The sequence below is a fragment of the Tachypleus tridentatus genome, chromosome 12, assembly GCF_004210375.1.
Source record: "Tachypleus tridentatus isolate NWPU-2018 chromosome 12, ASM421037v1, whole genome shotgun sequence".
In the NCBI taxonomy this organism is placed as follows: Eukaryota; Metazoa; Arthropoda; class Merostomata; order Xiphosura; family Limulidae; genus Tachypleus; species Tachypleus tridentatus.
In genome coordinates this window covers 80,374,793-80,389,055 of record NC_134836.1, presented here as the reverse complement: position 1 = coordinate 80,389,055, position 14,263 = coordinate 80,374,793, and the positions used below count along the sequence as shown (strand labels likewise).

Genomic DNA, 14,263 nt, shown 5'->3' with positions numbered 1-14,263 from the left:
AGTAAGAAATTAAAGGTGTTTTCTGTGTTGTTAGTGATGTGTTTGAGTAAGATAGGTAGTTGTTTTCTATGTTGTTAGTCATATGTTTGAGTAAGATTGGTAGTTGTTTGCTGTGTTGTTAGTCATGTGTTTGAGTAAGATGGGTAGGTGTTTTCTTTGTTGTTAGTTATGTGTTTTAGCAAGATAGGTAGGTGTTTTCTATGTTGTTAGTTATATGTTTGAGTAAGAAATGGAAGGTGTTTTCTGTGTTGTTAGTGATGTGTTTGAGTAAGATAGGTAGGTGTTTTCTGTGTTGTTAGTCATATGTTAGGGTAAGATAGATAGGTGTTTTCTGTTAATTGTGTTTGAATGAGGCAGGTTTAGCTGCTCATCTTAATAAAGTATGTTTTAAATTTCTGTTTGTTACTCTTAACTTTGTGCCTTTTTCTGTGAACATTAAAATTTAATCGATTGGTTCTAACTTTTTTTTTGTTTTAGATCTTGAAGCAAAGTTCGATTTAGTGGAGATAAATATGCGTCACTGTTTACCCCAAATCTATTAATACCCAGTGGGATGTGAATAGTCACCGAGCTGACCAGTGATATCACAGCTGCAACTCTTCCTGACCAATTGAAATTGGTATCAGCCTGACAGGAAGTTCTAGCTGACCATTAAAAAGGGTTACTTGTATCCCGATCTGTACCTCTGTCAGTATTGATTTGCACCTGTTATTTATAGTTTGTGTAATTGACAAAGATTTGAAACAAGTTAACAATTATTAGAAACTCCCAGGCTTCTGTGTTTCAGCAAATTAACAATGTCAAACAAAACGGAAGACCTGAACGAAACTGTGCTCTTGTTTGGCGATACTAATAGTTCTCTGACCAACGGAACGAGTCCTTCCGAGTCGATGCCAGGCTTTGTTCTCGAGCTAACCAAGATCTTGTACGGAGTTGTTTGTCTGGTTGGTCTGGGTGGAAACTCTCTGGTTATTTACGTTGTTGTGCGCTACTCGAAAATGCAGACGGTAACTAATATGTACCTGCTCAACCTAGCCCTTGCTGACCAGATGTTTCTGATTGGACTACCCTTCCTTATTGCAACTATGGCTTACGGATACTGGCCCTTTGGTCTGGTCATGTGCAAGCTTTACATGACCAGCACGTCAATTAATCAGTTTACCAGCAGTGTTTTGCTAGTCGTAATGAGCGCGGACCGTTACGTGGCAGTGTGCCATCCGATCTCCGCTCCACGTTACCGGACGAGTTTTATCGCCAAACTGGTCTGTTTCTCGGCCTGGACGCTATCTGCCCTTCTTATGATTCCAATCTACATCTATGCTAATATAACGCAGTCCAGCGGAGCCAGTACCTGTACCATTTTGTGGCCGGAAAGTGATTATACTGCTGGCGGGCAGAAAGCCTTTGTCTTATACTCCTTTACGATGGGGTTCGCCATCCCCTTAATCCTCGTCTTGCTTTTCTATTTCCTGGTCATTTGTAGGTTAAGAACAATTGGACCCAAGAAAAAGTCCAAAGAAAAAAAACGGTCACACCGAAAGGTCACTTACTTGGTCCTAACGGTTATCACGGTGTACGTGATATGTTGGTTTCCATACTGGGTAACACAGGTCTACTTGTCCTTCCTGCCTCCAGACAACAGCGGCAATAACGTGGGGATGCTGGTCTTCCTAGTGGTCGGTTGGTTGTCCTACGCTAACTCTGCCGTTAATCCAATTCTCTATGCTTTCTTCAGTGAAAACTTCAAGAAGAGTTTCGCCAGAGCTTTCGTCTGTGCCGCTACCAAAGACTTCAATAACCAGCTTCAGGTGGAAAACAGCATGTTTCCGAAAAACAGCAGTCGGAGGTTAGGACGGAAGCGTGCTCACCAGGGAAAAGCAATCGGAGAAAGTAAGACAGACGTAGAGATGTCGACGGGCGTTGTTCTAGTTTCTCGCTCTAGCAATCCCCTTGGAGAGAAAGAATCTCTGATGACAAATGGTCCAAATCAAATTCCTCTAAGCACTGAAGTTACTCAATCACAACCCCAGCAGCTCGTTTAACAATTGAAGTTGAGTTGTTCTTTAGGGTGGAAAGAAATAACTTCAGAACACTTGACTTGTTCGAAGGTTTGGGCTTTATATTCGAAACTGTATAGCATGCAAAACATGGTCAGGTATCATAGAAACATTGAAACTCAGTTTAGTTCAAACATAAACCTGTAAACAACCTTCATTAGATCCGAGTGTAACAGATGTTGAGAGTATAATTTTTTCAATAAAATTCTTGGGTAATCTGGAGTGTTCGACTTTTTCCCCAACAGTACTGTTCAACTCTTACAATAATATTTATAGCTAATCTGGGCTATTCAATTCCTACGTCAAACTTAGTGGCTAATCTGGAGTGGTAGACCCCTACATCAACGTTTGTGATTAATCTAAACTGTTGAGCTTTCATACAAACAGTAACTGAGTGTGGAATTTCTTCGTCAAGAAGCAATATTTATTTGAAATATTGAATTATACCCATAAGAAACTGTACACCATCAAGAGTTTTCATTAGGGTGATGGCCAGTATCTTGTCTAAACGTTTCGAATCAGACGATGGGTATTGCACATGGACTCTTGAGAAGTAAACAAAAAGTTAAATTTTAATACTAAATGTTTCTTCGAGTAAGTCTTTGCCGGGTCAACAAGCTGTTCATGCGCCACATTTTTTTGTCCTGGAACTAACTTTTTACGGAATGGCCAGTTCTGTCTAGAATGATGTGACTCTTTGGTACGACTGTCCCATTCACAGATGAAACAATAGTACTTTGTATAGCCGAGCTGCAGTTCCAGTAACAGAGCAACGACTTTCAGATCTCCACAGATATTCCAGTTGTACTTGCTGTACTGGATGTGCTTCAGCAACATTTCCATGTTCTCGTAGGTTTCTTTCATGTGTTCTGCATAGCCAACAGGTATTGAAGGGTTAACGTTGTCATTGTGCAACAGAACAGCTTTGAGGCTTAACATTGATGAATCAATAAACAGGCGCCACTCTTGCGGGTCATGGTCACAAACCAAAGCAGAGAACAATCCTTCGACTTGTCAACTTGTGCAAAGAATTTGGTTATATCATCTTGGCAGCTTCGAAAAACAGAAATTTTCGTACCTGGTGACAGCAAACACCATTCCTGCAGTCTCGAACCCAACAATTCGGCTTTTGCTTTTGACAGACCCAAATCTCTGACCAGATCGTTTAATTTTGACTGTGTTATGAGATGTGGATCGCCTGAGAAGCACGCTTCAAAATCCGGTTCAATGTCACTGCCAGTTCCCTGCATTGCAGTTTCTTCATTTGGTTCGTCTAAGGTCCATTCCTCTGGTGGTTTCGGAATTGGAAGACTGTCGTTACATGACACGGGTCTCACTGCTGAAGGCAGATTAGACTATTCAATTGACTTCTTGTTTTTGGCAGATATACCAGACACATTAGTCAAACAGAAGTAACAGTCCGTTACATGGTCTTTCTGTTCTCGCCATATCATCGGGACAGCAAACGGCATTATCTTTCGAGTGCCTCTGAGCCAAGCTCCCGGACAGACAGCACATGTCGCACAACAAATGTGAGGCGCCCATTCCTGGTCTTGATCACCAATTTTACAGCTGAAGTACAGATGATATGCTTTCTTCACAAGAGCAGTCATTGAGCGTCTTTGATGAACAAGCGTATACTCGCCACAAATATAGCAGAATGTATCGCGGCTGTTACGACATTGACGAGACATAATGACCGACACCAATCGTCCTGTAAAACGTCTATAACATCTAACTTACTTGTTATAGTGTTACTGAGGCAATTCTATATTCTGAAACAATACGTACACACTATAAGGTCTATATTAACCCAATGAGCAGCATCTGTGTATGCAAACCACTTTTATAGCCTGCTGAGACAGTGTCAAGCGGGCTCTGGCCTGCCAAGGCATACCTGGGCTGCATACTTCCACAGAATAGCTTCCAACCTGGCTGGATTTTATGTCTGGACATGTCCAAACTGCACGAAACATTGTTTAAAGGTCTCTTACAGAAACGGAAATTTGTGGACACAAATATAAGAAAAAACATGACAAAACTGAAGATTTCGATGAAACGTTACGTGATTGGAAAATCTGGATGCGATTTTCGTGATCAGCAGCCAAAAATCTATAAGGAACACCCAACAGTGTTCAAGAATAAAAAACTTTGTTGTACAGTGTAATGGACTTCTGTATAACAACTCCAAATAGTTAATAAAAGAAATGACACTATTGATCTAAAGTTCAGAAAAAATATATAATAGAAATGAATGGAAATAAAAACATAAACCATTAGTGTTTCATATAGATGTCAGACGTAAAAACCTGTGAATGACACTTATATCATTTATGTTTCATTTCGATGTCAAACATTAAAACCTATGAAAGACACTTAAACCATTAGTGTTTCATCTGGATGTCAGACGTAAATACCTTCAAAGTTATTAAACCCATTATTGTTTGACGTGTATATTAGATATAAATAGCTTTCAAATATACGCTATTAGTATTTCATCTGTAAACCAGAAATAAAAGGTTTTGAAAGTGATTTCTGCCATTATTGTTTGACATAACAATTATAAGTCCGAAACCAAAAATAACTGTTTGAGTATTTCAAATTTGTCGCTATTTTATTGAAGTATGTCTTTTTCTCTTTTTTAACCTAAAATACAAGTTTGATCGACATAAAACTTTTGTGAAAGAAATGGAAACTATTATTCTTTAAGATATTACTGTCATTTGAAAAGCACATAGTACAGAATATGTTCTGCTTACTGTAGGTATCGAAACTCAAATTTTAACGATATAACTCAAAACTTAACACTGCACTATATCGAAAGAACTAATCAAGAAGACTGAGTTACTAGTGTCCTGAAGTTCACCAAAAGAGTGAAAAGACACTGAAGTTCAACATATACAATGTGTAAAACATATGTAACATGTTAGTGTTAAACATTGAAGTTAAACATATAGAATGTATAAAAAAGGTGTAAGATATTAGTGTTACACATTGAAGTCAAACATACAGAATTTCTAGAACAGATTTAAGATGTTAAGTGTTAGACATTGAATTTAAACAAATACAATGTATAAAACAGATGTAACATGTTAGTGTTAGACACTGAAGTCAAATATTCAGAATGTGTAAAACTGATGTAAGATATTAATATTAGACATTGAACTTAAAAATACCCAACGTGTAAAACAGATGTAAGATGTTAATGTAAGACTTGGGAATCAAACATATGAAATGTGTAACACACATGAAAGATGTTAGAGTTAGACATTTAAGTCAAACCTACAGAATGTGTAGAACAGATGTAAGATATATATGTAAAAACGGCTCGTTTGGGTTGAGAAAATTTTTTACGTAAAAATTTTCTCAACCCAAACGAGCCGTTTTTACATATATATTTCTCTACAAGTGGGTTTTCTCGACATCACTGAACAGATGTAAGATGTTAGTGTTAGCCATTGAATCAAACCTACAGAATGTGTAAAACAGATGTAATATGTTAATGTCAGACACTGAAGTCTAACATACAGAATGTAAAACAGATTAAGTGTTAGTCAAACATAGAGAAATCGTAAAACAAATGTAATATGTTTGTGTTACACATTGAATTCAAACATACAGAATGTGTAAAACATATTTTAGTTTTACATGTTCAATTCAAACACAGGTAAGGCAGATGTAAGATTTTAACTGTTACACATTGAAGACAAGCATATGGCATGCGTAAAACAGATGTACGAGGTCTGTTCAAAAAATACGCGGACTGTTTGAATTGCGCGGCTCCAGTTGGTTCCAGGGGAATCCGCTTGGTGTCGCTAGGTTTGCACAGATAAGCTGATTACGACGCCATTTCCCGATTGCAGATATCTTCATTTGTGTATTAGCTACGCGGTTTTAAGTGAAGTGCGATTTTTTCGTTTGGCGGATTTCAGAATGAATGACCTGAAGGAGCAACGACTTGCTGTGAAATTTTGTGTTAAACTTGGAAAATCTGAGGCTGAAACTTTTGCTATGCTTAACACGGCTTACGGTGATGTTGCTATGAAGCGTACAGCATGTTTCAAGTGGCATGAACGTTTTAAGGATGGTCGACAGTCCATTGAAGATGATGAGCGTCCTCGACGTCCTTCCACGTCAACTGACGACCCACACGTCGACAAAATCAACACCCTGGTGCGGGCAAATTGATGTCTGACTGTCAGGGAGCTTGCTGAAGAGTGTGGGATATCAGTTGGATCTTGTTACGAGATTTTGACCGAAAAATTGAAGATGCACCGCGTTGCTGCGAAATTTGTGCCTCAGAACTCGTGAGTTTTTGGCCAAACACTCGATCAATGTTCTCTCCCACCCCCCTACTCACCTGACCTTGCTCCTTGCGATTGTTTCTTGTTCCCCAAACTCAAAAGACCCTTAAAAGGAAGAAGATTTGAGACGATTCCCGAGATTAAGGCAAATGCGACGAAGGAGCGGGAGGACATTACAAAAGAAGCGTACCAGGACTGTTTCAACATGTGGAAACACCGTTGGGATACGTGTGTGCGTTGGGGAGAAGAGTACTTTGAAGGGGTCCCAGACCTGTAACTTCTAAATAAAGTACATTTTGTTTTATGACGTCAGTCCGCGTATTTTTTGAACAGCTCTCGTAATACGTTAAAGTTAGACATTGAAGTCCAACATACACAATGTATAAAACAGATGGAAGATATTAATGATAAACATTGAAGTCAAACATACAGAATATGTAAAACAGATGTCAGATGCTAATCTTAAACATGGAATTCAAACATACTGATTCTGTAAAACAGAGAGAAATATGTTTGTGTCAGACATTGCACTTAAAAATACAGGAAGTGTAAAACAGATGTAAGATGTTAATGTTAGACATGGAAGTAAAACATATAGAATGAGTAAAACAGATCTTAGATGTTAATGTTAGACATCGAAGTCAAACATACACAATACGTAAAACAGATTTAAGTTTTAAATATTGAAGTCAAACATACAGAATATACGTAACACATGTTAATGTTAGACATTGTTGTCATACATACAAAATGTGTAAAAAATGTAAGATGTTAGTAGTGTTACACTTTGAAATTAAACATTTATAATGAGTAAAACTGATGTAAGAGGTTAAGTGTTAAACATTGAAGTCAAACATATAGGATATATAACACAAATGTAAGATCTCGATGTTAAACATTGAACTCAAACATATAGAATGTGTAAAATAAATGAAAGATGTTAGTGCTAGACATTGAAGTAAAACATACAGAATGTTTAAAACAGATGTAAGATGTTAAGTGTTAGACATTAAAGTCAAACATACAGAATGTGTAAAACGGATGTAAGATGTTAGTGATACATATTGAAGTGAAACATACCGAATGTGTAAAACAGATGTAAGCTAGAAACATGTAAGTCAAACATACAGTATATGTACCACAGATGTAACATCTTGATGTTAGACATAAGTCGAACATAAAGAATGTATAAAACAATGTAAGATGTTAGTCTTACATATTGAAGTCAAACAGATGGATGAAGTCAATGATAGACATTGAAGTTAAACATATAGAATGCGTAAAACCGATGTAAGATGTTAGTGTTAGACATTAATGTCAAGCATATACAATATGTAAAATAAATGTAAGATGTTAGTATAAGACGTGGAGTCAAACATATAGAACGTGTGAAACAGATCTAAGATGCTAATGTTAGACATTGAAGTCAAACATGCAGAATGCATAAAACAGGTTAAGATGTTTGTGTTACATATTGAAGTCAAACACACAGAATGTGTAAAGCAGGTTTCAGTGTTACATATTAAACTCAAACATACAGAATGTGCAAGACTGATGCAAGATCTTAACTGTTAGACATTTAAGTCAAACATACAGAATGTATAAAACAATTGCAAGATGTTAATGACAGATATTAAAGATAAACATACAGAATGTATAAAATAGATTAAGTGTTATACATTAAAGTCATACATACCGAATATGTAAAAAATATGTAATATGTTAGTCTTAAACTTTGAAGTCAAACATACAGGATGTCTACAACAAATGTAATATGTTAATGTTTACATGGAAGTCAAACATACAGAATGTATAAAACAGATGTACGTTTTAGACTTGTAACTCAAAAATACAGAATATGTAACACACACGTAAGATCTTAATGTTAGACATTCAAGTCAAACATACAGAATGTGTAAAGCAGGTTTTAGTGTTACATATTAAATTCAAACATACAGAATATGCAAGACTGACGCAAGATCTTAAATGTTAGACATAGAAGCCAAATATATAGAATGTATAAAACAAATGTAATACGTTAGTGTCGACATTGAAGTCAAACATACAGAATGTGTAAAACATATGTAATAGGTTAGTGTTGACATTGAAGTCAAACATACAGAATATATAAAAAAGATGTAAAATATTAGACTTATTCATTGAAGTCAACCATACGGAATGTGTAAAACAGATTATAAATATTAGTGTTAGACATTGAAATCAAACGTAGAATGTGTAAAACAGATGTAATGTGGTAGTGGTGAAATTGAAGTTAAGCATATAGGATGTGTAATACAGATGTAAGATTATAATTTTAGGCATTGAAGTCAAACCTACAAAAGGTATGAAACACATTTTAAATTTCGACATTGTAGTCAAACATACAGAATGTGTAAGACAGATGTAAGATGTTAAGTGTTAGACAATGAAGTCAATTATATATAATGTGTAAAAAAGATGTAAGATGCTAGTGTTACATATTGAAATCAAACACAGAGAAAGTGTAAAACAATTGTAAGATGTTAGTTTTTCACATTAACTTCAAACATGCATAATATGTGAGACAGATGTAAGGTGTTAACAGTTAGACATTGAAGTCAAACATTTAAAATGTGTTAAACAGATGTAATATGATAGTGTTGAATTTGAAATGAAGCATGCAGAATGTGCAAAACAGATGTAAGATGTTAGTGTTAGAGTTATAGAATGTGTAAAATAAATATCAGATGTTAACGTTAGACATGAAAGTCAAATATATAGTGTGTGAAGCTTATGTAAGATGTAAGTGTTAGACATTGAAGTTAATTATATAGAATATGTAAAACATATGTAACACACTAATGTTAGACATGGAAGCCAAAAATACAGAATGTGTAAGACAGAGGGAAAATATTAGTGTTAGACATTGAAATTAAACATAGAATGTGTAAAACAGATACACGATTTTAACTGTTAGACATTGAAATTAAACATAGAATGTGTAAAACAGATACACAATTTTAACTGTTAGACATTGAAGTCAAACATACAGAATGTGTTAAACACATGTGATATATTAATGTTACATATTGAATTCGGGTATACAGAATGTATAAAACAGAGGTAATATGTTACTGTTACAAATTGAAGTCAAACATAGAGAATATGTGAAACAGATTTAAGAGTTACGCATTGGAGTCAAACATACAGGATGTGTAAGCCTGATGTAAGATGTTTAGTATTAGACATTGAGGTCAGACATACAGAAAGTGTAAAACAAATATAATATCTTTATGCTGACATAGAAGTCAAAGATACAAAATGTGTAAAACAGATGAAACAGATTAATGTTACTCATAGATGTCATACATACAGAATGTGTAAACCACATATAAGTTTTAGACTTGTAAGAATTAGGATTATCTCTGTTCCGTTTTATGTAAGTAGTAAGTTAATTGTAAACTGCCCATCATTTAATATATTAGATTAAAATTATCTATAATCAGTAATTATCTAATTAATACCTTAATATGTTCAGTAACAAGCTAACAAGTATCTTAATAGAAGACTGCCCAGTATTTAATAAATTACATTATTAATGCCTAGGTTCAAAAATTATCTGAGTAATAACTTAAGAGTAAACTGCCCAGGATTTAATAGGATAAATTAGGATTATCTATGTTTAATAATCATCTAAGTAGTAACTTAATAGTGGAGTGCACACTATTTAGTAGATTAGATTAGGATTATCAATGTTCAGTAATTATCTAAAAAGTGAATTAATATTAAACAGCCCATTATTTATTAGATTAGATTAAAATTATTTGTGTTTAGTAATTAGCTAAGTGATAAATTAAGAGTAAACTGACCATTATTAAATAAATTAGATTAGGATTATCTATGTACAGTAATTATCTAAGTTTGAACTTCATAGTAGACTGCCCACTACTTAATAGATAGCATTAGGATTATCTATGTTTAGTAATTATCTGAGTATTACCTTAATAGTAAACTGCCCAGGATTTAGTAGATTAGATTAGGAATATCTATGTTGAGTAATTTACTAAGTAGTAACTTAATAGAAAACTGCAAAGTATTTAGTAGATAATATTAGGATTATCTATGTGCAATAATTATCTAAGTAGTAACTTAATATTCAACTGCCCTTTGTTTAATAGATTAGACTGGGATTATCTATGATCAGTAATTATCTAAGAAGTAACTTAAAAGTAAACTGTCCATTGTTTAATAAATAACATTGTGATGATCTATGTTCACTAATTATCTAAGTAGTAACTTAATTCTAGACTGCATGGTATTTAGTAGATTAAATTAGATTTAGGTTCAATAATTATCTAAGAAGTAAATTAATAGTAAATTGCCCCGTATTTAATAAATTATATTAGGATTATCTATGTTCAATAATTATCTAATTACTAATTTAATGGTAGACTGCCCAGTATTTAATATGTTAGACTGGCTTTATCTTAGTTTAGTAATAAATAAGAAGAAATTTAATAGTACCCTGCCTAATACTTAATATATTAGATTAGCAATATCTATGTTCAGTAATTATCTAAGTAATAACTCCATAGTAGATTACACAATAGTTAACAGATCAGATTGAGACTATCTATGTTCAGTAATTATCTAATTAATAACTAAATAGCAAACTGCCCATTATTGAAAAGATTAGTGGTTTAACAGAAGAGATTGAGACTATCTACGTTCAGTATATTATCTAAGTAGTAACTTAATAGTAGACTACCCAGTATTTTGTAGATTAGATTAGAATTATCAACGTTCAGTAATTATTTAAGATGTAACTTAATAGTAAACAGCCCAGTATTTAAGAGTTTACATTACGATTATCGATGATTAGTAATTACATAATTAGTAACTTAATAGTACCCTGCTCAGTATTTAATAAATAAGATTAGGAGTATCTCTGTTCTGTAATTATCTAAGCAGTAACTTGATTGTAGGTTGCACAGTATTTAATAGATTAGATTAGGAGTATCTATGATCATTAATTGCCTAAGCAATAACTTAATAGTAAAATTATCTATGTTAAGTAATTATCTAATTAATAACTAAATAGAAAAGTGCCCATTGTTGAAAATATTATATTTGCATTATCTATGTTCAATAATAATCTAATTAGTAACTTAGTAGTAAACTGCCCATGATTTAATAGATTATAATTATATATGTTTAGTAATTATCTAAGTAGTAACTTAATAGTAGACTGCCCAGTATTTAGTAGATTAGATTAGGATTATCTGTGTTCAGTAATCATCTAAGTAGTAACTTAATAGAAAACTGCCCATTTTTAATAGATTAGATTGCTATTATCTATGTTCAGTAATTATCTCAGTAGTAACTTTATAGTAGGCTGATTAGTACCTGGTAGACTAAATTAGAATTATCCACGTGCAGTAATTATCTTTTAGAAGTAACATAATATTAATCTGCCCAGTAGTTAATAGGTTTGATTAGGATTATCTATGTTCAGTAATTATTTAGGTAGTTAGTTTATAGTACCCTGCTAATTATTTAATAGGTTAGATTAGGACTTTCTATCTTTAGTAATTATTTAAGTAATATCTTGTTAGTAGATTGCACAGTATTTAGTAGATTAGATTAGGAATATCTGTGTTCAGTGATTATCTAAGTACTAAGGTAATAGAAAACTACCCAGTATTTAATTCATTGTGGTGGTATTATTTATATTCATTAATTATCTAAGTAGTAATTTGATAGTAAATTGCCCAATATTTGGTAGATTAAATTAGGATTATCTACGTTCAGCAATTATTTAAGATGTAACTTAATAGTACCCTGCCAAGTAATTCTTAGATTAGATTTGGGCTATTGAAGTTCAGAGATTATCTAAGTAGTAACTTGATAGTAGATTGCACAGTATTTAGTAGCTTAGATTAGGATTATCTATGTTAAGTAATTATCCAGGTATGAACTTAACGATAGACTACCCATTATTTAATAAAATGTATTAGAATTACCTGTCTTCAACAATTATCTATGAAGTTTCTCAATAATAAACTGCCCAGTGTTTATTAGAGTAGATTAGGATTATCTATGTTTAATAATTATCTAAGTAGTGACTAAATAGTAGACTGCTCAGTATTTAGTAGATTGGATCAGGAATATCTATGTTCAATTATTATCTAATAAGTAAATTAATAGTACGCTGCTTATTATTTAATAGATTAGAATTATCTTTGTTCAGTAATTATCTAAGTATTAATTTAATAGTCGATTACCGAGTATTTATTAGTTTATATTAGGGTTATCTGTGTTCAGTAATTATCTAAGTATTAACTTAAAGGAAGACTACCCAGTACTTAATTGATTATATTAGTATTATCTATGTTCAGTAATTATCTTCGTTTTAACTTAATAGTACAAGCCCAGTATTTAATATATTATATTATGAGTATCTATTATCATTAATTATCTAAGTAGTAACTTAATATTATACTGCCCAGTAATTAGTAGATTAGATGAGCATTATCTATGTTGAATGATTATCTAAGAAGTAAATAAATAGTAAACTGCTCATTATTTAGTAGGTTAAATTAGAATTATCTTTCTTCAGTAATTATCTAATTAATAACTTAATAGTAGATTACCCAGCATTTACTAGATTAGGTTAAGATTATCTGTGATCAGTTATTACCTAAGTATTAACTCAATGTTAGACTGCTCATTATTTAATAGATTATACTATAATTATCCATGTTTCGTAGTTATTTAATTAATAACTTAATAGTAAACTGCCCAGTTTAGATTGGAATTATCTGTGTTCAGTAATTATCCAAGAAGTAACTTAATAATAAACTGCCCAATATTTAAAGGTTAGATTAGGATTACCTATGTTCAGTAATTATGTAAGTACTAAGTTAACTGTAAGCTACCCATGATTTAATAAATTAGATTAAAATTATCAGTGTTCAGTAATTATCTAAGTAGTACCTTAATATTAAACTGCGTTTTATTCAATAGATTAGTTTGTGATTATCTATGTTCAGTAATTATCTGTAGTAACTTAATAGTAGACTGTTCTGTATTTAATAGATTAGATTATGATTATCCATTTTCAGTTATTAATAGTAACTTAATATTAAACTGCCCTTTACATAATATATTAGATTGTGATTATCTATGTTGAGTAATTAGCGAAGTAGTAACATAATAGTAGACTCACTAGTATTTAATATATTATATTAGAATTATCTATGTTCAGTAATTATTTAATTAATAACTTAATAGTAAACTTCTCATTGTTTAATAGATTGGATTTGGATTATCTATGTTCAGTAATTATATAAGTAGTAACTTAATATAAAATTGTGCTTTATTTAATGGATTAGACTGTGATTATCTTTGTTTAGTAATTATATAAGTAGTTACTGAATAGCAGACTGCCAAGTATTTTATAGCTTAGAATTAGATTATCTATATTCAGTAATTATTCAAGTATTAATCAAAGGTAGCCTACCCAGTGTTTACAGAGTATATTAGGTTTATGTATGTGTAATAATTATCTATGAAGTAACTTAATAGTAGACTGTTCTGTATTTAATAGATTAGATTATGATTATCTATGTTCAGGAATTATCTAATTAATCAATTAATTGTAAACTGCCCATTGTTTCATAAATTAGATTATGATTATCTATGTTCCTTAATTATCTAATTAATAACTTAACAGTAAACTTCTTATTGTTTAATAAATTAGATTGGCATTATCTATGTTCAGAAATTATCTAAGTTGAATCTTAATAGTACCATGCCCAGTACTTAATATATTAGATTAGATTTATCTATGTTTAGTAATTATCTAACAAATAACTTAATAATAAACTGCCTAGTATTTAATAGATTAGATTAGGATTATCT

General features: G+C 32.3%; 1 protein-coding gene across 1 annotated transcript in view; it reads left to right on the top strand.

The window, feature by feature from the left end:
- Nucleotides 1-4,586, top strand: part of LOC143233782 (somatostatin receptor type 5-like) — a 33,319-nt gene extending 28,733 nt beyond the window's left edge. Inside the window, exon 2 of the mRNA XM_076470439.1 lies at nucleotides 478-4,586. Coding sequence (XP_076326554.1) covers nucleotides 798-2,042 — 1,245 coding nt within the window. The 5' untranslated portion in view covers nucleotides 478-797 and the 3' untranslated portion in view covers nucleotides 2,043-4,586. The remainder of the gene's footprint in view (nucleotides 1-477) is intronic.
- Nucleotides 4,587-14,263: the final 9,677 nt, after the last annotated feature.